General features: G+C 50.0%; 1 protein-coding gene across 1 annotated transcript; it reads right to left on the bottom strand.

Moving 5' to 3' along the window:
• Positions 1–459: 459 nt before the first annotated feature.
• On the bottom strand, positions 460–17,026 carry PLA2G2C (phospholipase A2 group IIC). The gene is made up of 4 exons (XM_082351279.1): positions 16,009–17,026; positions 13,868–14,012; positions 11,982–12,085; positions 460–2,817 (listed from the first exon to the last, which is right to left on the bottom strand). Exons 1-4 carry the CDS (start codon positions 16,046–16,048, stop codon positions 2,528–2,530), a joined length of 579 nt encoding a protein of 192 aa, XP_082207405.1. The 5' UTR covers positions 16,049–17,026; the 3' UTR covers positions 460–2,527.
• Positions 17,027–24,390: the final 7,364 nt, after the last annotated feature.

Raw genomic sequence — 24,390 nt, 5'->3', positions numbered from 1 at the left:
TTTTTTTAAGTGTGTACATTTTACTGAAGTATTTTATAAATATAGAATCTAAATGTATTTTGAAGGTGCCAACACATTAGATATGGGATATGAGAAAAAGAATTTGACATGCATGTTTTTGGCTTGGGGGAGGGGCAAACATGGAGGACGGCCCTTCAGCTGATCTGGGGGGAGACTGGTGGCAGTGGCGCTTTCGAGCAGGTTTGTTGAATCACCTTCCATCCCTCTACCTCACTTGGCTACCCCAACTGCTCCTCATCTTCACCTCTCAGGTGAGACGTCAGACCCTCAGCATTCCTCAGGGAATGCTGACCCCCTGCCCCGATGGTGGTCATTGCTCCCTGAGCTGACCCCAATTCCAGCATCTCCCAGCCTGCCTTGTAATCACCCGCTGACTTGTCTTCTGCCTGATCTGAGAGCAACTTGGAGTCGGATGCAGCTTTATTTTTCTGCTTTAGCACAGGGCCTGGCTTGCAGCAGGCCCTCGATGTGGATTGTTGAGGGGATGAATGATCGCCCTTCCAGGAGAGTGGGCTTTCCCAATGAAAGCCAACGGCATCCCTCCACAGTCCCACCACCATCCTGTCCTCCCAGAATCAGGACATCGACGTGAGCAGTTCGATACCACCACGGGCCCCATTTTACAGATTAGAATCGGAGGCCCAGGCAGTGGACCATGGTCTGGATCTCACACTGAAATCCCTGCCCCCACGCTGAGCCCAGCCCTGGCCTCCCTCCCTCCACTGTGTCATTTGGCCAGTCCTGAGCTGGTCTCTGTTGTGGTCCGGAGTCCCCAAGGAGGGGAGGTGCCTGGCTTGGGCCCTGCCACCCTGGTTCCATGCCTGCCTTTCCATGGTCACTCCCCTTACCGCCTTATACAACCTTAACCGTGACGCCCATCAACCCCAGGCTTCCTTCTGCAGTAGTAATTACTACAGCACGTGGGCAGGTGGGAAAACAGACCAGTTTCCTCTGTGACCTGCCAGCTGAGCCAGGCAGAGCCTCGGAGCCCTAGTTCCCAGACCCTCTGCTGACCACCCACCTCTGGCTTCCCTTTCGGTCTTCACACCCATGACAGCGTCACTCAATCCAGATTGTAAGTGTCTGAACTTGAACTTCTAAAAGCTGCTCTGGCTCTCAACTTTCTCCCCAGGATATTTACACCTGATTCTCTGTTTGTTTTCTTTAAACCTCTGAATCCCTACTGCCCAGCTCTGTGCCTGTCGCCTAGCAGAGGCTCAATGAACGTTTGTTGGATGACTGAGTGATTACAGCCTCTGTGTGTTCTCTGGTACTGCATGAGGATGTCCTTTCTCCTCCCAAGCCTGTCAGGTAAGGGACAGGGGCACGTCCACGCTGTTCATGTGGCCTCCAAGCTCGGCACAGTGCTGAGAACCCCAGAGCCTCGGGTAGTGAAGACCAATGACATCAGTGAGTTACACCGCATGGCAAACCACATCAAAACTTAAGGACATTAAACAGGCCCATTATTTAACTTGCACTTCTGCAAGGTGGTGGTTTAGCTGGGGCTCAGCTGGGCGGTTGTTTGGGTCTCAGCGAGGTTCTCTGGTGTCTGTGGTCAGCCGTGAGCTGGCTTTGCTGATCCCTGCCGAGTGCTCTCACAGGTCTGAGGTCCTCAGCCAGACAGCTGGCCTGACGACCCTGATCCAGGTGGGCTCCTGCCCTCCTGCAGGTGGGCCCAGGGTGCTTCTCACGGCAGTGGCAGGCGTTTCCGAGAAAGAGGGGGCGTGCGTTGGGCCTCCAGACGCCTTGCTGGCGAACTGGTGGACCATCACTTCCACCATGTTCTATTGACCACAGTAATTCACAAGGCCAGTTCAGAGTTCAGATTCAGGGGTGGGGAAAACAGTCTACCGCTTGATGGGAAAAGCTGAGCATTACATCGTGAGACGTGAGGACACAGAGAGGTAAGAACAGTTGTGGTCATTTTTGCAATCTACCCCCGGGCATCAGAAAGATCAGCATCCACCCTGACTGGATCACTTTAATATTTATTAGAATTTACGCCTTATAACCAGGGGCTTCTAAATGTGGATCGAAATCTTGGATACCCCCAGTTCCCTCTCCCTTGCCCTCTTTCTTCATTTCTTTGTTATCTTCCTGGCGTGACATCCAGGTGGCAGCCGTGGGAGCTGATGTTCTCATGCTCTGTCTCCTGGGAGGTGAAAATGGCATCGACTTTTTCCTACCTCGGGGTTTTCTGGAGAAGGCAGAACTCCAGCAAATGAGAAACAGAGTCCAAGTGTGCGTCTCGGGTCCTTGGCATGTGGCCAAGACCTTGTTTTCCAGGATCCCTGCTTGGCTCTGGCTGGATCTGGGCTGTGGGTCTGGTTCCCAAGTCCGCCCTGTATCCTGATTTTGAGGTGGGGATGGAGGGAGAGTTTAAGGCGGATCCTGGGCCCCTTCCCCTCCTAGAAATTTCCTGGGATGGGGGTAGGCGACATCTCTCTACCCTGTCACCTTGTTTTATTGCTTCCTAGCGCTTACTGCGATTGGAATGTACTGTTTATTTATGTGTATGTTTACGGTCTGTCTCCCTCCATAGAAAGCCAGGATCCTGTCTTTTCCACTGTTGATCTCCAGCCCTCTGATGCCGAGTGACAAAGGAGTATCCCAGACCAGACCGACCAGGGACCTGCGGCCTCCCTAGCATCGGAGTTTGCGCTGCCGCAGCGGGGCCAGCTGAGAAGAACTGCTTGAAGTTTGGGCAGGTTCTCTTTGAAGCAGATTGCGTGTCACACTCGCCGGCCCTTAGCCCACAGAGGCAGCCGACACCAGGACCAAGGGCGCATTCAACTGAAGGGAGACAGAGGGTCACAGGGGGCTTCCATCCACCCTCAGGGTTTGATTCTAAAGTCGGGGAGAACTGGGAGCTCGCTGCAAGGGGTCAAGGGTTGAAAATAGAAAGGAAAGGAACTGGGAGTTCTTTTCTTTTGTCCGCAAGCCGTTCCCCCACCACACCTGGACATGCCCCAAGGAGAAGCCTGGAAGGAAACAAGAGAACAAGCAGGTGTGAGCTGCACAGAGGGGTCCTGGGTTAGTGCACCCAGGCCAAGAACACGAAACCTATTTTTTCAGAACTCAGCTCCTCCTTCCAACAGCTTACCTGGCATCTCACCTGGATGTCGCAGGCATCTTCAATGTAAGACGCCCCAAAGGAAGCTCTTGATGTAAGTGTCCCCTTCCGCACCCCCCCCCCCCGCCCACTGAGCTGGTCCTCCACCCACACTCTCGGCTTGGGAAATGGCACCACCTCCCACTCAAGCCAGAAAACTAGCAGCCAACCTTGATCCCTGCCCCCCTTTCACTTTCACAGCCCATCCACCCAAAGTTCCATTGATGTCTCTATGCTTAGAATATTTCACTCTGCCCTCTTCTCTCCATCTTCTTGGCCACAGTCCCAATCCCTGTCATCACCAGCAATTCCGCCCTAATGGAAGGAAATAAACAGGGACTGTCTTTAAGATTTTTTTTAAATTTTTATTTATTTTTGGCTGCGCTGGGTTTTCGTTGCTGCACACGGGCTTTCTCTAGTTGCGGCGAGTGGGGGCTACTCTTCGTTGCGGTGTGCGGGCTTCTCATTGCGGTGGCTTCTCTTGTTGTGGAGCACAGGCTCTAGGCGCGCAGGCTCAGTAGTTATGGCTCGCAGGCTTAGTTGCTCTGCGGCATGTGGGATCTTCCTGGACCAGGGCTCGAATCCCTGTCCCCTGCATTGGCAGGCGGATTCTCAACCACTGCGCCACCAGGGAAGTCCGAGACCATCTTTAAATGTAACTTGAATTAGGTTCACTCTCTTGCTGAAAGCCCTGCTGTGGTTTCCTACTATTTGGGTGAAGACATCCCAAGTCCTTGCCATGGACTCCGAAGCAGGCTTGCCATGATGGGGCCCCTGCCAACCTCTCCATCCTCACAGACCTCCACTCTCTCACCTTCACTCTGCTCCAGGACCAATGGCCTCTTTATGTCACATGTTTTGTTTGGTCTTGTCCCAGGGCCTTTGCACTTGCTATTCTCTTTGTCTGAAACACTTCTCTCCGGGATTTTTAAGTGGCTGGATCCATCACACCATTGGGTCTTGGTCAAATTTCCTCTCTTCAGAGAGGCTCTCCCTGCCCACTCCTTCTAAAGCTTCTCCAGCCACTCTCCCTCACATCCCCATTTGTTTGATTCACCGTACTTTTCACATCTCTTATTTCTCTTATTTGTTTACTTGCTTGTGTCTGTCTCTCATCAACAAAGTGTAAGCTCTGTGAGACTGGGGCTTTTTCTGTCCTGTCCCTCCCAGTATCCCCAGCTGGGATACTATGCTGGCACATAGTAGGTGCTCAACAGTCATTGAATAAGTGAATGAAGCCTCAATGGGCCTTTGGGATTGAGTGTCTGCACCGTGGCCAAGTGACCATTAGATGGGGATCTTTAATTTAAAGAATTTCACTTTTTTATTTATTTATTTATTTATTTTTGGCTGTGTTGGGTCTTTGTTTCTGTGCGAGGGCTTTCTCCAGTTGCGGTGAACGGGGGCCGCTCTTCATCGCAGTGCGCGGGCCTCTCACCATCGTGGCCTCTCCCGTTGCGGAGCACAGGCTCCAGATGCGCAGGCTCAGTAGTTGTGGCTCACGGGCTTAGTTGCTCCACGGCATGTGGGATCCTCCCAGACCAGGGCTCGAACCTGTGTCCCCTGCACTGGCAGGCAGATTCTCAACCACTGCGCCACCTGGGAAGCCCCGGATCTTTTATTTAGTAGTCAGAGTTATAGTGCTCTGTGCGTGGGTGCATATGCATGTGCGTGTGCATGCGTGCGTGCGTGCGTGCGTGCGTGTGTGTGTGTAGGGGATGTCTAAGGCAGCCTCCTTCTAGATAGCTCCACCCTATTTCCACTCTCTTTTGAGGGTTGGGGGGGTGAGGAAGTGAGGTGGCCAGACTCCCTGATGTGTTGGCCCTGGGCAAGTTAGTTTCAGTATCATTTATAAAATGGTGATAAAAGCAATAGTATCAAAAATAAATAATGGTGTCTACTTTACAGGATCGTCGTGAGGATTTTCACTGTTGTCGTTACAGATGGAGTGGTCTGGATGTGCTCAGAACACAGAGAGCCCTCTATAAATGCTTGTTATTATGATGATGGTGCACCCTTAGCTTCACACGTTGGAAAAAGAAGGGCCCTTTGAAGCTGGACCAGTGCTGGCTATCATCTGTTTGTTTGCCTTTCCCCCTCTCCGAAGTCTACAATTCCTGCAGGAAGCTGTCCTCCCACATCTCACTGGAGCCTGGATTTCTCAAGACATGTTGACACCCACCCTACGCCTCAGCTGTACCTCTCCACTCACCCTCAGGAAATGTGCCAGGGATGGTTCCTGCCGCTCCCACTGTTCCTGGCACCTGGATCACCTTTGCCTTCGCGCTCTCCCTTCTCCATCTGTGACAATCCTTCAAGACCCATCAGGCCCCAGCTCCCGCAGGGACTCCCTGAGAGCCTCCGTCCCCTCCAAGCCCAGGTCTGTCACCTCTGCCCAGCATGCCCCTTGCTGCCCTCCCCCGGCAGCCGCCATGGTCTGCAGGGGCTCACCGGGTTGTTTGGCTGTTGCCCTTGGTGGGGCCCAGGGCTACTTGGGCACAGGGCCCTGCCCCATCCAACCTCACTTCCCTCCCAGAGGGCCTGGCACCTGTTGCTGTCACTTACCCGGGTGCTGCTTCTCTGGAAACTGGGAGCGAGGCACTTTTCTCACCCTTTCCTCTTTCTCATCCTTCTCCCTTTCTGTTTATCTCTTTGTCTCCTGTTCCTCTACTTTAACATCTCTTCTTTCTTCCATCTCAATTCACCAAACCTCCTTCTTCCTTTCTCACCACCCCCTTTCTTGCTTTGTCTTCAGGTCTTTTCCAAAGTGTGGAGTATAATTCTCTCCTGTTCAGTTCTACGTCTAACAGCTTGCCCAGGGTGCAGCCTGTCAGGACCGACCTGGAGCAGCGGTCTATTGCTGTGGACATCCCACAGCCATTGTAGCATCAGGCCAGTCATGGGCTTGGCAGCCCTGGGCCAAGAAATGCCATGTTTGGAAGTCATCTTTTAAAAACAAGCCTAAGCCCAGATCCTGCATCTTCCAATCTGCTGATGGGGAAACTGAGGAATGAAGAATGGAACTGACGGCTTTAGGATATGCTTTCTCATTCCATGAAATATACCTCCACCAATGAGACAAAGCAAGAAGGTCTACATTCCTGCCTGGGCTAACCCAGACTGCCTGCCAGGCTGCTACCTGTCTGTGCCCGGCCTCTGACCTGGTCTCTAAACCCCCTCCTTGGGAGCTCTTGTTTTAAAGCTCAGGGCTCTAAATACCTCCGAGCACTGCCAACTCTCCAGTTCTCACCGCAGCCTAGACATCTCCTTTGAGCTCTAGATGCCAACAGGCTTGTGTTCACGTGACTCCCTCTTGGGTGTCTGATATGCATCTCAAACCCAACATGGCTCATGCCAGGCTCTTGCTGTGTCTGCAGAGTCTGCTCTCCCCCATCGGCACAAGCTCGTAGATGCACCACCATGCGTGGCTGCTCAGACCATGAACCTCAGCGTCAGCCTCCCTTACCTTCAAACCCCACATCTAATCCATCAGCAGGTCCCGTCAATCTACCTCCCAAACACACGCAGCGTCTGACACTTCTCCCCAGCTATCGATCTGTGCAATGATCGCTTCTCCCCAGTGCTACTGAAACACCCCACTAGTGGCTCCCCATTTCTTCCCCTGCTCCCCAACTTCTCTGTACAGGGGCCAGAGTGATTTTTTTTTTTTTAAGTTTCATTTTTAAAAAATAATTAATTAATTAATTAATTAATTTATTTATTTATTTTTGGCTGTGTTGGGTCTTCGTTTCTGTGCGAGGGCTTTCTCTAGTTGTGGCAAGCGGGGGCCACTCTTCATCGCCGTGCACGGGCCTCTCACCGTCGCGGCCTCTCTTGTTGCGGAGCACAGGCTCCAGACGCGCAGGCTCAGAAGTTGTGGCTCACGGGCCTAGTTGCTCCGCGGCAGGTGGGATCTTCCCAGACCAGGGCTCGAACCCGTGTCCCCTGCATTGGCAGGCAGATTCTCAGCCACTGTGCCACCAGGGAAGCCCCAGAGTGATCTTTCTAAAGCAAAATCTGAGCAGATCACTTCCTGCTTTAATGCTTCCCCCTGCGACCGAAGGAGAAGGTGAGCCCCTCACCCCATGGCCAGGCCCCACCGGACTCATTCCTGGTGGGACGCCCACCCCCCAGCCCCTCGTCTCCTTCCCCACTAGCTAAATGCCACCTCCTTAGAGAGGGCTTCTACAGCCACATAAAGTAGCCATCCTCCCCGCGCACCCACAGCCCCCGCCCTTCCGCCCACTGCCATCCTCATCCTTTAGCTTGTGGCCTGATTTTAGATGCTTCATAGCACTTGTCACTACCTAAGTGTATCTTTCTTTCTGAATATTTTACGGGCTGTCTCTCTCCCTGCACACAGGCAAGGAGTCTGTCTTTTCATTGCAGATCTTCAGCCCCGAACACGCTGTAAACGCTCCATCCCAGTTTGCTGCTCCATACTGGCTGGGCTTACACGGCCTGCGGGGCAGTGAATGAAGCCCCCGTCCCAAGAAACAGGGAGTCGGTTTCTCGGTCCAGATCTGCCGCCTGCATGTTCTAGCATGGCAGGCAAGTTATTCCTCGGCTTTCAAATGAGGGTACGGGTGCTTGCGTTGACTAGTTCATGAACTTTTTTCATTCGCTCACTCATCAAACAGACAGGTATTGAGTTCCTAACCCGTGCCTGCCCTTTGGCTAGGAGGTGCGGGAGTGCAGGTCTGAGCGAGCGGACCCCACACTGCACAGCTCTGGGCGTCCTCTGTGGCCTTATGAGGATAAGCGCCGCCCCCCACAAGTGCTCCCTGCTCTCCTGGAATTCACATTCCAGTTGAGGGGAGAATCAATGCATAAATAAACAAATAAGTAAACAAGAAAATGAGATGACGTCAGGTTGAGACAGATGCTAGGAGAGGAAATGGGTGATGTGTCAGCGAGCGGAGGTGTTGTGAGGAGGAAACTCGGTAGCAAAGGAGAAAGATCTTTGCAAACTACACATTCCAATGGTTACCTGCTTCACCCTCCCCCTTCGGCAGAGGGAGAAGTCACAGGCTCAGAGATGGAGGTGACAGTGGTACCTCTGGCTGGAACCTGGGCTCTGCTGCCCACGGCCCCGGGCTCCCCGCTGCACTACAGATGCATTCATGTGTGGGTGGAGGGGGCGTCACCACTGGCAGATCTTAAAATCCCTTGCGAATGCCAAGTACTTACGTAAGCCCGCTCAACAGAGGGCTAATGACCTCCCCGGTTACCTGAGGGGAGCCTTCGCCACTCGGCAAATTGGCCCCAGGGCTTGGGTTCCAGGCCTTTCTCTGCACTGAGCTCCCGGTGACATTTAGAGACATGGGCAGACCAAGTTGTTTTTCTCCTTTCCCTTCCCTGCTCACACCAACTGCATCCCGGAGCAGCCACTGGTTGCTAGGCAACCTGAGACCAGGCTTGGGTGCGGGATTTCAGAACTTGAAGGCTGGGGAGGTGGTTAACCCTTGCAAGGCAGCTCCTTGAATTGCAGTATAACCGGGGGTAGAGGGGGCGAGCTTTTATCCTATAAGGGGTTAATAACATTAGCTCAAGGGGAGGCAAATGCAGAGGAGATGCTTCCAAGAAATCTCTCAACAGTACTAAAGAAAACTCCCAGTGCTTTCCCACAAAGTAAAGGGGAAAAGGAAACTGAGAATAAACGAAAGAAATCTCAACTTCTAAAAGGAGGGGCATTAACCAACTAAGCACCTGCTCTGAGCTGAGTTACTTTAGTCAGTCCTTTAGTGACCTTATGAAGTTCTGATTAGTATCTCCATTTTACAGATGAGGAGGATAAGGCCCAGGGGGGTTGTGCAATTATCCAGCTAGAAAAGGTGAAGCTGGGATGCAGGCCTAGCTCTGCCTTACTCCAAAGCGTGTGCTGTCTCTGGGCCTCTTAGCAGGGTACATAGAGCTAGAACAGAAAGATCTGGGGCCTTGCAGAGGGGCAAGCTCCTTCTGTTCTTCTTTGCCCCTTGGGCCAGGGCTGAACATTCTGACATGCCTGTTGTAGATAATAAGACTTGCATTTGTGTGAGCCCCCAGTCAAGAGGAGCCCCCTCGCCCTCCCAGCGGCCCCATGCCACTGGGGAGGGTGGTGGGAGGCAGGAGCACCAGCGGGGGTCAGATGACCTGGGCCTGAATCCCAACTCTTCTTTCCCTGGCTGTGTGGCCTTGGCCATCTCTCTTAACCTCTCTGAGTCTTGGGGTCCTCCTTGATAATGGGGAGAATAATGTCCACCTCAAAGGTTTCTCACGGATTCACAGTGCTGAGTGTAAAGCATCTGTCAGATGCTCATGAACTGTAGCTGTTGTTAGTGCACCTATTTTATGGATGGAGAAACTGAGGCCTAGAAAACTCAGGCCAGCAGTGTGTTCCAGAGCACTGGAAAGTCTCAAGACGTGTGAGTTTTAATCTTGCCTGTTACCTTGGATCAAACCCTTCCCCATCTCTGGGTCTCAGTCTCCCCATTGCTACAATGAGGGTTTGGTTTGGATGGTCTCCAAGGGCACTTTCAGCTCTGGAGAAGGCCAGGACAGCAGGGCCTGGGGCTGGCTGCCTTGTTCTGTGCCCCTGGCCCTGGCACAGCACTGGCCCTGGATGGGCACCCAATGGGTGCTCAGTTGATACTGGGCAAGTGAATGGATGTGTGTGGGGTTCACTTGGGGTCTCAGCACACAGTGGAAGCAGACTCAGGACTAGATGCCAGATGACCCAGCCCCCAGCCCTGTTCCTGGAATAGGGGTTTGGCAAGGTGGGGGCAGGGACAACAGGGGGGTCAGCCTGGTCCTCACTAGCCGGGTCAGCCGAGGAGGGGATGCTGATGGCCTGGTGAGGATGGGGCAGCATCTCTCCATGCTAACTCCCTAAGCAAGGTGTTGGACTCTGGGAGCCCTGGTCAAGCTTCGGGAGCAACTGGCTTCTGTTGCTTGGCAGGCGCCAGCATCTGCAGAAAGCAGGGCCCGGCCCCTGCCTGCACCTCTCACCGCCCCCCAGCCTGATGTGCCAAGCAGAGAACGCTTCCTGTGCCACCTCCTGGGGCTCCAGCCTCTGCCCCCAGGTCACTCTCCTCCATTTCCTGGGGTCCTGGGCTGCAGCTCTAGTCCCCACCTGGGAGGGTGAAGAGGGTTGATAAGGGAGCTGTTCCAGGTGCAGAGAGCCCCGGCTGGCCCCCGTGACACAGGAGCACGGGCATAGGCTTGGCTTGGGCCTGAGACCACAGGGCGGGAAGGTCCTTTGCACTGACTGAAATTCCACTTCCCTCCTCAGAACACCGTTTCCCTCCTTCCTTGGTCCCTGTGCTTTACAGGGGCATCAGAGGAGAGAGCTCTTAGAGCATATTTTCTCTCAAAGTGATGCTTTTCAACCATTCTAAGGTAACACTTAACATGACAGATGTTAAGATCAAGGCGAAAAGAGGTGAGAAGAAACCATGTGAAAGTGAGACCATGAGCTGGGCTGAGAAGAGTCCGGGGCAGCTTTTCTGTGTGCCTTTCCGCCACCAACCGATCGCCAGGCTTGGCCCCTGCCTTCCACCATGTGGAGCCAAGAGGGGTGGGAGGAGAGGTCAGAAACTTGGTCCCTGGCCTCCAGAGGGCATCATGTGCCGAAGCAAACAATCCTTTGGGGACAACCTCCTCCAGTCACGCCCTCCCCCACCCCTCCACTAGACCCTGATCCCTCCCCATCTCCTGGACGTGGCCTTGGGGGCCTCACGGAGGGGACGCCTTGCTTTAGGCCTGAGGATGGTCACCGCCAGAGAGCTCCAACACAGGAAGTCTCCTTGAGCTCACATAAGAAAAAGGGGGTTCCCTCCCCATCGGTGGTGTGCTTGGGGGGGCCGAGAAGCAGACTCCGCTGAAGCTGGTCTCCTGTCTGCAGGGGCCTGAGCCATGTTTCACCACTGGGACCAGGGAGACTGCACCATCCTAACGCTCAGTGTGTCCTAAGCCGGAGCCCTGGCTGGGGGCTCTGGGAGATAAGTGGAAGGGAGGCGGTCCCCCGGCCTCGGAAGAAGACAGACGATCTCCAAGACACACTCACAGCTCTGAATAAACACACAAGGGGAGGACGGCGGTTCACGCAACTCCCCAAGGCCAAGCGGAAGGCGAGCCACACATTCGAAGGGGCATTCAAACCACCGGTTCTGCCGAAATGAATGGCGTTCACGACAAGGCCGTGGCCCAGCACCTGCAAATGGGCTTGTTCTTTAGATCCAACTTACCCTACACACCCAGCAGCCCCAGGACATGCTCTGGGAGATCAGGGGCCCCTCCCCACGCGCTGGACACTCAGTACTTGCCCACTCTGTCCTTGGCCCTCTTCCTTGAATGGCCTCCATGACACGTGGGTTCCCTTCCCCGTCCCCCTCCTATTGACTTTGGTGTCCCCCCTCTCCGCCCCCACACTTATCCCAGTGCTTGGCACGCAATCACCCTTCACAAATATTTGTTCAGCTGAACGACAGCTGAGCTGCTTTGTTAACACATGACAGACATCGGGAAGAAGCTTCTCAACAGCAGCAGCTGCCAGGCGAAGCTGCAGAATTCACTGTACTCCCGAGTCAGCAACTATTTATCGAGCACATGCAAGACCCCCGGGCGGGGGCGGGGGTGCTGTGCCCTGCACCCCGCCTCTGGAGGGAGCTGGGGGCACAGCTGCGAACGGGGACCAGGGAGGGACCGGGCCAGGACTCTCCGGAAGCTCTGATTCTCGGAATTACAGCTCTCCATCCCAAAGCACTTGGAAAAAACTCTCATTTCCCCAAAGTTCTCTGGGTCCACAAGGCTGACCTTAAGGAAAGGCCCAGTTTCAAAGACATTTCCTACAGAGAAGGCAACTCACAGATCACGGTCCCGTTGGCCACGTGGAACTGGTAGCCGTTCAACACGGGCTGGCAGCTGAGCCGCTTCAGTTTCTCGTAGCAGCAGTCGTGGGCCAGGCAGCACCTGAGGGCTAGATGGAGGGAGATGAGAGCTTTCCTGAGGGTGGCCCTGGGGAACTGGCTGGAAAGGATTCACATGCTTCCTCCCCCCCAGGTGAGAAGGCAGGGAGGTAACTTCCTGATGATATTAAAAATCACAAAACGAGCCTTCCTCTACCTACTGCTGACTCATGAGCTCTGCACAGTAACCCTAGGACGTGCAGTCCTTGACCCCATTTTATAGGAGAGGAAATGAGATCCAGAGGTGAATTTCCCAAAATCATACGGCTGGAAGATGATAGAGTCAGGACTCAAATCTAGGTGCCCATAACTTATTCATTCATTTAATGACTTTTGACTGAGCACTGAATATGTGCCCAGCCCTGGGAGAGGCTCTGAGCAGACAAGGGTCAGCACATCAGGCATAATCCTTCAGTCTTTGCTCTCTTGAGGCTCAGGGTTGGCCAGGGGAGGGGTGGGCGTGCCGGGAGGGGAGAGCACTGGAGGAGAGAAAACAGCTGGGGGACGGCCTCGGCCTACCTCTTCCACCATGTCTGAGTGGCAGGAACACAGAGATCTGGGGCTGGATTCTAAGACATGAAAAGGATCAGCTTCTGGCCGATGTCCTGGGCTGGACGCTCTGTCTTCCTCACTCACCATCCCCATCCACACGTAGGCTCTTTGCCGTTGGTCATCGTTGGCTAATAGTGTTAAAATTCTCATCAGCCTCGGGACTTGGAAGGGGAGGCACAGAGTGTCAAAGGGCCCGGACTTTGAAACAGGCAAATTCTGGTTCAAATCTTGACCCTGCCACTCAAGGGCTGTATGTCTTTGGGTTCTGCTGTTTTGTTTAGTGGGTCCCTCACCGTTGTCACCTGTAGAGTGGGGATGGTGGCACGGCCTCGGCCACGTGCTGGGAGCATTAGACCAGGCCCTGCATGCAAACCACCAATCCCAGGGCTCAGGATGTGATGGGCATTTCATCAGTGTCAGGTCCCCTCAAGGGCTCTGGGGACCTTCCAGCGGGAACATTCCATGGTCTCATGAGCCCAACCCAGAGGAATCAAGCTCCAGGGGTGATATTCAGGCCTTACTATGGGGATATATTTATCCACACTACGGTGAAAGTGACCAGGAACATTTTGCTTCTTATTTCTTCAAATAAAAAGACACACAAACCATCCTGTTTCCTACCTCCCTGTTCCCTCCCCAGATTAACACCAACCTCCACCTTTTCTGGGAATTCACCCTCCCCCATGCCCATCCTTAGAAGTAGGCCTGGCAGCCAAGTTTGTGCCATGTGTCCTCACCCAGATGGACAACTTTTCCAAACTGGGCCACTTGGATTCTCTTTCCTGGAAAATGGAATTAGGAGTGGGAGACAGTTGGTTAGTCTTGCTGCATCTGTAATCCTAAAAACTGGAGGCCTGAGAGAAGACCACGTTTACCATGAGGACTGAGAGCTGAACATTCTAGAGCTCTGGGCAAGGCTGACCACATAATCTGCAAAGCCTGGTGCAACATGAAAACGAGGGGCCCCTTATTCAAACATTGTCAAGCATTTCCAGAAGGTGACAGAGCAGTGAACCTCATGCGGGCCCTGTATAGCTGCATAAGCCACAGGAAGCCAGCCCCAGCCTTGGGTTCCTCAAGACCACCCTCCCACTCCCATTCAGTTGTTTTCTTACCCTCAGGCTCACCTGAATTGGTTTCCTTGCAATGCAAGGGTCCTAACACCCTCTCTCTCTTCAAGCCGGGATTTCAATGCAAATCAACCGACAGGAGGCCTCAGAGCCTCTGCACTCACCTGTCAGTGTCATCCACGGGGGTCCCTATGCCCCCAAGCCCGCAGTAGCAGCCGTATCCATAATTTGAGAAAAAGACGCTCCGCCCTGTGATGTGTTTGACCATACTTCGAAACTGCCAGAAGCTGCCATGGGTGGGGGCCATCACTGCCAAGGAGAAAATAAGGAAGAAGAGAAGATGTGATGAGAAAGATGCTGCTTTCAGGTCCCCTAGCCAGAGCGCTCAGCGTTCAGATATCAGGAGACCTCTAAATGTGGTGCCTGGGCATCAGCCCCTTTAATGGGGACAAGATAGGGTCATGTCTACCGCGTCACACAGCTAGTGTCTCGCTAGCCCAGGATGAGAACCCAGTTTCCATGACATTCAGGACAATACTATCAACTACAGTCTTCTCCCCAAAGTAAAAGACCACCATCCTGGGCAGAAACACTCTCAGATCTGATGTTAAACATTAATGAGAAAGGTTCAAAGCCAGAAATGTCAGTCCTTGCAAATACCATCAGGCATTTACAACCTCACAGGAGAAACAAAATACTTAAGAGGCAGAAAAAGTTGTCGTCAATCCATTTTTTTAATGGCAAACACACATGGACCTAGCAATTTTTACTTCTACAAAATGCTTAGGAAAGTGAGGGGGGAATATTTTATATATATATATATATATATGTGTATATATATATATATATATATATATATATATATATATATATATATATATATATATATATATACAGGGATGTTTGCTGCAGCATTATTTGTGATATCAAAAAATTGGAGACTACCCACATGCCCAGGGACAGGGAGATAATAACTAAATGATGTCTTGAAAACATACTACTTTTAGCAATATCACTAGGCAATGGGACTGAGGAAGTAGGTGGAGAAAAACAACAGGCAACATTTATCTTAAATACTTTTCTGCTGTCTGATATATATATATATTTTTTATTTTTTTACAAAAAGCATTTATTACTTTTCTATTGAAATGTATGAAATGTATGTATATAAAGGCCTAGAAGGATGTATATCAAACTCTGAAGAGTGCTTACATCTGAGTGTAGGAAAAGGATCAGGGTCTGGGAAGGATGAGAAGGGGCTTTATCTTGTTACTCCATATTCTATACTCTTGTTACTCTGTGTATTTTTCTTTTTAATTATAAGCAGATATTTTACAATAAAAATAAAATAAAAACATGAACTTGAAGAAGAAAACCAAAGACAGGAGGTTTGGGGAAATTTTCCCAGGAGCCTTCCCATCTCATACTGTGATTTTGGATGCCTTGTTGTCACAAAGCATTGCAGAGGGGGCCAAAGCCTGGGGGTGGTCTCTGGGGCCGGAGCAGCCCCTGGAGAGAGGGCAGGACCACACTCAGACACTGCTCTTGGGGTACACGATGGGGGCCGCAGCAGTGGCTCTTCCTGCACATAGGTCCCCTGCCTCTAATATCATGATCTTGAAAACTGTAAATTCCACCACTGACTAAGGGAAAAGGGAACCCCATTTTTGACATTTTGACTTAGGAAGCCCAAAGTGATTGCTTCACAGCTAAAACAGATAGAAAAATGGATTTGAGCAAATCTCTGCTCATCTAATCAAACCAAAGAGTCAAAGAGTTTTCCAACAAACCCAACACGGTTTCCTAGTAAGTTCTCTTTCACTTTGCAGAGGTATGTAATCGGATCTCCTGGTAGCAATGACTTATAATTACTAATTATTCCATAGGTCACCATAAGAATGGCTTTCTGATGAGAATTAATCATTCCTAAATTAGCTAGATATATGTCTGCATTTTTGTTCTGGAATCCACAAGACTTTAAATAAAGGCAACTAGCATCCAAATGAAAAAAAGACTCCTGAATGGTGTGTGTGTGGTGAAACAATAGTCAAATGCCCTCTTTCTCAGCAAATGGTTAGCAACCTTTGATTTTCTAGACATTCTGTGAGATCCCAACACCAAGAACAACCCATTTTGTAGAAGAAACAGAAGCAGGAGGACTTCGGTGGGGGCCATTCCACTCCCGATTCCCCTTTGAGTGACACCTGATTTCCCCTCACGTGATGCTACCTGAGGAGAGGCCACCCCGGACACAGACACACAGACAGGACAGCGCCTTTGAGCTCACTCAGCCGTTCCTACTTACGGCAGGAGACGAAGACCACGAGAACCCCAAAGACCTTCATTCCTGCGGAGACCAGGGGGTCCGAGGCACCAGGATCACACTTTCCTCTGCTTTCGAGGGCTCTGCCAGCTGAACTCCTGTTCGGGGAGGAAATAACCAAAATGAGGGAGGCCACGTGGATGTGAAACCCCAAGCACAGTGCAGGCCTTCAAAAGGCCTCAGTGGAGGGCTCGGAGCAAAGAGACCTTTTTCAAACCTAATTATCTCTGAATATGATAACCCCTCGGTTATGTAGACCTAAATATAAAGATGAGAAGGGTTCAATTGTTTGAAAAGTGCACTTTTTTTTTTTTTTAATTTCTTTCTTTGGCAATACTATGTCTTCATCTTTTTTTTTTTTTTCTTTTGAAGATTCAGTATTTCCTCTGTTGCCAAGTTGACAGGCAAATGCTATATGGCTCGTGTTGGAAATCCAGTGTGGGAAAGTCTGGCCCCATTTGCATGGTAGTCCCCCTCTGTTTTCCTTCCTTGATGCCCAGGTATCTTATTCATAAACTTAGCCCCTCTGAATCTGGCTTTCCTCTCCTAAAGAAACTAAAATTGCCTATCAGTAATTTCAAACATTTGTTAAGAAATTAGTTGGAATCTAAAAAAAAAAAAAGATACAAATGAATTTATTTACAAAACGGAAATAGACTCACAGACATAGAAAACAAACTTATGGTTATCAAAGAAGGCAGTCGGGGAGGGAGGGATAAATTAGGAGTTTGGGATTAACAGAGACACACTACTGTATATAAAATAGATAAACCACAGGGAACTCTACTCAATACTCTGTAATAACCTACATGGGAAAAGAATCTGAAAAAGACTAGGTATATGTATATGTATAACTAAATCACTTTACTGTACACCTGAAACAACACAACATTGTGAATTGATTAAACTTCAATTTAAAAAAGAAAAAACACTTAGTAGATCACTGCATCATAACAATTTATTATTTCTTTTTTTTATATAAATTTATTTATTTATTTATTTATTGCGCTGCGTTGGGTCTTCGTTGCTGTGTGCAGGCTTTCTCTAGTTGCGGCAAGCGGGGGCTACTCTTTGTTGCCGTGCACGGGCTTCTCATTGCGGTGGCTGCTCTTTGTTGCGGAGCACAGGCTCTAGGCATGCAGGCTTCCGTAGTTGTGGCATGCAGGCTCAGTAGTTGTGGCACGCAGGCTCTAGAGTGCAGGCTCAGTAGTTGTGGCACATGGGCTTAGTTGCTCCGTGGCAAATGGGATCTTCCTGGACCAGGGCTCAAACCTGTGTCTCCTGCATTGGCAGGCGGATTCTTAACCACTGCACCACCAGGGAAGTCCCATTTTTATTTCTAATAAAGTAAATTCTTTGAAAAAAAAAAAAAATTCGTACATGCCAGGTGCTATTTTCTTTAAGGGTTTCATGGGTGTTACATTATTTAACCCTCACAATAACTTAAGAGGCTCTATTATCAGTTTAGAGATGGAGAAACTGAGGCCCAGAGAGTTTGGACAACTTCCTCGTGCTCAGACAGCCCCCTACTGCACAGACTTGTGGGGACCAACTAAAATAATGCAAGTAAAACTGCTTGGCACTATAAAATGCTGTACCAGGCGACCACACCCTTATTATTATTATTATTATAGCATCTTACAGAATAACCCGAACGAACTTTTTGGCCAACCCAATATTATTAACAATGGTAACGGTAGCCGTATCCGGCACACTTCCCACAGGACGACAGAGGAGAATGTGGGCTCAGGGTCCCACATCCTCACATGGAGCCCCCACTAGTCAGTCAACAGCTCTCTTTAAATACAAGTGGTTTTTATGCACTCCATCATAAATCAGGCTAAATCTGATACGGTCAGGACTTGGAGTATGAACACTTGCTCCCAGAGACTAGAGGATTTGGCAGGTGTAGAGCTTCAGCTAGATTTGCACTCCGTGGCAAAGTTTCCCAGGAAAATTTCAAAACGAGAGTCCTGCTGAAGCGTCCTGGGAGAGTTTGCCATTTTTGCCCTCGTTGGCAAGTTTCTGGTGGATGCTTCGAGACTGGGCCCTGACCGGGCCTGGTCCCAGGCAGCCTTCGTTTCAGATGCTGCATAGGATGTTTTTAAATGAGGTTCCATCTTACAGGCTGGGTTCCTTTGTCTCTTTTGAGTGTGAAAAAATAACTTGTGTGATGGTTTAGCCCATGATGAAGGGACTCATAGCTTTCAAAAGATCGGGTGGTGACACTTTGGAGAGACAAAGAAAAAGACCTGGGTGCACTACCGGGAATGAGATGGTACAGACTCTTATTAAGCACCAACTATACGTTCTTTTTTTTTTTTTTTTTAATAAATTTATTTATTTATTTATTTATTTTTGGCTGTGCTGGGTCTTTGTTTCTGTGCGAGGGCTTTCTCTAGTTGTGGCAAGTGGGGGCCACTCTTCATTGCGGTGCGCGGGCCTCTCACTATCGCGGCCTCTCTTGTTGCGGAGCACAGGCTCCAGACGCGCAGGCTCAGTAGTTGTGGCTCACAGGCCCAGCTGCTCCGCGGCATGTGGGATCTTCCCAGACCAGGGCTCGAACCCGTGTCCCCTGCATTGGCAGGCAGATTCTCAACCACTGCGCCACCAGGGAAGCCCTGCGTTCTTGTAATGAGACAAGGCTGTGGCCCAAGGTGGGCCTCCAAGCTGACCAGAGACCAAATAGGTAAATATAGACCATATATAGATCGAAAGCCCCATGTGCAGAAATTCTATTCGTTCTCCATTGATCCCGAATGCTTGGCATAGTTTCTGGCAGGTCCTCTCTTTAGGGATGGGATATCAGGTGTTCCTGACGCTCTCACTCACTGGGAATTGCCTCAGTCTGGTAGAAGGTTATGATCCCGCCAGGTGATGGGGGGAGGAGTAGCCCCTCGTCGAGGTGATGATTTAAAGGGCCAAATCCCCCACCCCCAGGATGTAGAGAAAAGGGAACTCTCGTGCACTGTGGGTGGGAATGTAAGTTGGTGCAGCCTCTGTGGAAAACAGTATGGAGGTTCCTCAAAATATTAAAAGTAGAACTACCATATGATCCGGCTATTCCACTTATGGGTAGTTACCCAAAGAAAACAAAAACACTAATCCGAAAACACAGATGACCCATATGTTCATTATTTACGGTAGCCAAGATATGAAAGCAACCTAAGCATATATATATATATATATATATAAAATGAAATATTACTCAGCCATAAAAAAATTAAAATTTTTGCCATTTGCAACAACATGGATGGGCCTAGAGGGTATTATGCCAGGTGAAATAAGCCATAAAAAGAAAGACAAATACCATATAATTTCACTTATATGTGGTATCTAAAAAACAAAACAAATGAACAAACAAAACAAAACAGAAACAGAGTCATAGATATGGAGAGCAAACAGGTGGTTACCAGAGGGGAGGGAGGTGGAGGGTTGGATGAAAGAGGTGAAGGGCATTAAGAGATACAAATTTCCAGTTATAAAATGTCACGGGGATGTAATATACAGCACAAGGAATATAGTTAATAATACTGTAATAATTTTGAGTGGTGACAGATGGTTAATAGACTTATCATGGTGATCATTTCATAATGCCTTTCCTCAGTCACTCTGGTAAACTCCTGAAATTAACATGATATTGTATGCCTACTATACTTCAATAAAAAAATAAATTAAAAAAAAAAAGGGCCGCCCCCTTGCATCCTTCGGGACAGCTCTGAAAGGGCATCCCAGGTCTCCCAGAGCTCGCTGGGGGACCAGCTGTGGCCTTAGCAACTGTCTCCACGTGTCGGCTTCTCATGCTCCCCAACTTCGCCTGCTTCACTTCCGCACAGGTGTCTCTCCAGGGAGCCGCCTGGCAATGCACTTCTCCATCTCAGAGTCTGTGTCCGGGGAGGCCCATCTAAGCCTGTGCGGAGTGATGAGCGTTGCTCTAGTGGTTGTATATATAAACGCCTTTGAGCTCAGAGAAAGGGGCAGCGGACTCACCTCCAAAAGGACGGAGGCGTTTGAGGGGGCCTTGCATGACCTTAAATTTGTATTCTGCTCCTATTTCCTCCTCACTACAATCCTACCAGGCAGGACCTATCACTTCTTCATTTGACAATTGAGAAACCAACTCAGAGAGGAGAGGTGACCTGAAACAGATCCACACGGCTACCAAGTGGCGGGGCCAAGGACTAAGCTCTGTTCCCTAACTTCAAATCCAACTCGCCGGGCTCCCTACCTAAACCTCTTGTCTGTGTGGCATTTGGAAGGTTACAGAGCCTTTTCATACACACTGACCTCCACAGCTGTGACTTAAGCAAGACAGACATGGTTCTCTCCCTTTGAGTAATCATTTACGGGTGCTTTGAATTGTGCTGAACCAAAGCCAAGAGCACAGGGCTAGGGGCCCAGAGACTTGATGAAGGGGGAGACGGAGGGAGGGAGGCATGACTCTTACGCCAGCCTCTAGGGCAGCAGCCAGCAAGTTGGCAGGTCCCTAGGAGCAACTCTCTCAAACCCATCACTTCATCTTACATGGACGGCGATGAAACATTGGTTGGCTTTTCTCCCCATGGAGAAAATAAGGAGGAAAGAGCCTACAAGATCCACAAGTCCAAGGTCATTCTATTTTGTTCACCTAGAGTCTAACTATCACAGTGCCTGGTACAAACCAGTACTAATGATGATGATGGTTAACATGTGTATCACGTTTATTTTACACCTGGCACAATTCTGAGCACTTCACATATATTTACTCTTTAAGTCCTCATATCTAGTCCTCAGCTAGATAACTACTGTTATTATCTTCGTTTTGCAGATAAAGGAAACTAGGCACGGAGAGATGGGCAGTAATAAATACTCGAGGGGTGAATGAATGAATGAATGATCTGAGGCCTATCATGCTTCAAGTCACAGAAATAAAAACGAAACTACAGTCCATTGAGGAGCAGAATGGGGCTAAGCCTGGTACATGGATTATCTCCTCGAATCCTCTTTCAGTCCTCCCGAAGAGGCACAGATGATCAAGCCCAGTTCACAGGTGAGGGGATAGAGACTGGCAGAGGGTAGGTAGGTGGCCCTGCAAGTTGACAGAGCCAGGGCTTAGTCCAGGTGTGTCTGACTCCAAAGACAGCACCCCTAACCCCTTAGCAGTTCTCTTGCTTACCTGTGGGTCACTGAGCCAAACGCTGTAACTATCCAACACACAGCCGAGAAAACAAAACCGAAGACGCCCCCGAGCATCCAAGCACATGGCACAAGGCTCTTATTTTAGACAAAATTCTAGCAAGAGCATCAGCCTCTTTTTCTCAGACCCAGAAGTTGAACAGAAATTAGAAAAAAGAGTGGCTGCTCTTAGCAGGAAGGCAAGGGAGAGAGAGGAATGATTAAAAGGATAACTGACCAAGCCCGCAAAGCTGGGGCCAGGAGTGCAGGACAGGTGGCTCTAGCCATGTCAACAGTATTGCACCCGGAGCGTAGTTATTGCCTTCCGAGCCCCGAGAAAAGGTTGTAGTGTGCAGAGATGCCACTTCCTGTCACAGCCACTGCAGCTCCCTGAGCCTCAGTGTCTTCATCTGTGAGATGGAGACAATAGTCCTGGCCCCCGACGGATTGCCGGCAAGATTCAACAAGCTCCCGGTGGCAAAAGCACTTGGTCAACAGTAGCCAAGGTGAGTTACCATGCCTGCTATGTTTTGCTGAAGAACACTGGGAAGAGGAGGCAATACATTTTTGGAAGTTTTCCAATAATATGGCGGAAATAATATTTTTTTTAAAAAAACAACTGCAGTATGTCAAGGGGTGAATTTCATTTTCTAGAAACTTCTCTCTTGCAGTGCGCTCAGGAAGCTGATTCATCGGGAGGCGTGACTAACTGTGGCAGCCTCTTGGCCTCTTTACCAGAAGATCCACCCAGTGGATCCACCCTTCTGCTTGAAGGTTATCCATGATCTCAATCGACATGTCTAATGGGATTGAGGACAGAAAGAGTAGGACACTGGGTACAGACTTCAAAATCTACAAGTCGCTAGTTCAAAAAAAAAAAAAAAGGCAAAAAAAAGGCCGATTGCTCTTTGGGGACAAGCTGCTAAGAAACTGAAGCTTCTGCCTTCAGCCCAGCCCCGGGGGAGGGCTCATTTAGACTTCAAGCCACATACCCTTGGGGGGATACCAACTGGCAACTTGCTGGATCTCTCATAGAAAAGCCAGCTGTGCAATCAACATCACCATCATCATTAATTGAATTCTCATAGGTACCTACCACAAAGCAGGCACGTGGTGGGCAAAGCAGGAAACTCAGACACAGGCAAGTTCCCGCCCACAAGGAGCTCATAATCTACTGAAAGAGATGTGCACGGTGGGATGAGAACAACAGGGTGATGAACTTAACCCTCACCAAGCACTTACCATGCGCCAGGCACTATGAAGACCTTTACACGTGTTATCTCATTTCACCCTCGCAACAATCCTATTCTCGTCATCTTTGTTCTACAGATGTGAAAACTGAGGTCCAGAGAAGTTAAAGCAGTTACCCAAGGTCTCCAGCTAGCAAGGGGTGGAGCTGGGATTCAAACTCGAGCCTTGAGCCCAGAGGTCACGCCTGTAACCCCATGACCAGCGCAATAGGCGGGTACAGGTAAAGTGCCAAGTGGGAATGCTGGGGTGGGGGATGGGCCTCTGGGGTACAGGGTGGGCTTTGGAATCAGCTGGACTGGGGTTCTAAAACTGCTCTGCCAATCATTAACTTGGGGGGGGGGCTGATTTTCAATTGTTTTCTACAACTCCATTGGCAGGGAGGAGAGTCCTGAAGATTAGAGGAGTTGACCTAGTGGGGGTCCATGGTGCCATCTTGGGCATCTTCCACTGGACCAAAAGGGATCAGAGAAAGCACAGGAGGGGTGTGTGTGTCGGGGGGTGGGTGTGGTCAGGAAAGGCCTTCAAGAAAATGGTGACTTTTAAGATGGGCCTTGAAGGATCAGTAAATTTGGATTAACTTCAAGGAAGGGAGCAGGGTCGGGCAGGCACACGCAAAGACCCTGGAGGTGAAAACGCTGAGGGCCCATTTGGGGAACAAGCTGGCTGGAGCCCAGGAAGAGAGCTGTGGAGTAGAGAGACCCATGGCTGGGAAGGAGGTGAATCCACATTTAAGCTGGCAGGGCAGTGACCTTTGGCCACGTTTACTGAGAATCCACTTTGTATGTGTGCTGAAGACCTGGCGTTAAAGGGTTCATCCTTTAAAGACATCCTCTTCAAAAGAGGCGGAGAGACAAAGGTAGCGGAGTCAGCCCTCTCTTTAAAGAGCAGGCAGGCACAGCAACTGGCTGGCCAGCTTCCTTCCTTTCCTTCCCTCCAGCCTCCCCCCTAGGGCTGTGCATTCCGTGGCCCCTGGGAGCAAAAGGCACACACTGCTGAAGATTAAACAGACCCAAGGCATAAGCACCGTTCCACTGTGTGCACACATGGGGACACATCCACACACACAAACACACTCACGCACACAAATGGGGTAAGAAGCCAATCTGATTTTCCGAAAGATTGCATAATTCTTAGGTGATATTAAAATAGCTGATGAAGAATCCGCTTTAAAATTTTTTGGGTGGGCGTTGAAGGGCTGAAGAGCCTTGCTTAGATATTTCTGACAGAATCATTTACAAGAAATAAGCCGCCAGCACAGAGCTTTAAAACCTTCAGCTCCTAAAACCTCGAGCTCCTGCACCTTCTTGGGTCCTTAGATGCCTCCCTAGATGTGCAGGGTGGGTGAGGGGGTGACCCTAGCAGGGGGCCTGCCCAACCCAGGCCCTCGCCGGCAGCTCCCACAGATCAGGTGTTTCTTTTCTGAGATGGGAAGAAGCACCACCACTGAAATGATCCCCTCTTTCCCAGGCCCCCAGAGAACTTCCTGTCCGTGCCAATCACGTGGCACATAATCATGTCCAGCCTGTGTGGCTTTTCCACCCTTGGCTCAGATTGTACTGAAAAGAATCTGATTTGTAACTCCTTATGACTGTGCGACTTGTCTTCTCAGCCTATTTTGAACATCTTGCAGGAAGGTTAGAGCTGTGCTCTATTACAGTCCTGCATCCACGCATCTGGGATAGACAAGGTAGCAAACATTTTGCCATTATGCTAGGTAGTGGATCTGAATTTTTTCCTCTGATGATACGGTGCTTGAATGTCTCCGAACGTTATCTTCTAATAATATAGTCACTAGTTATTCCTCTGCAAATTCCAAGAGTCTAGAACAGAGCCTGGCAGACAAGTGTCCAATTAGGTCTCCTTCTGAAGCTATCTTAATTCCATCTTGGAAGAAAACCTTCATCTATTAAGTTGGGATCTGAAGGGTAAGTGGCCATTAGGCAAAGAAAGAGGATGAGG

Source organism: Balaenoptera borealis, assembly GCF_965194805.1.
Source record: "Balaenoptera borealis genome assembly, chromosome: 1".
NCBI classification, from domain to species: Eukaryota; Metazoa; Chordata; class Mammalia; order Artiodactyla; family Balaenopteridae; genus Balaenoptera; species Balaenoptera borealis.
Note: the sequence above shows the minus strand (reverse complement) of the source record. Positions and strands in the feature narration are given on the sequence as shown.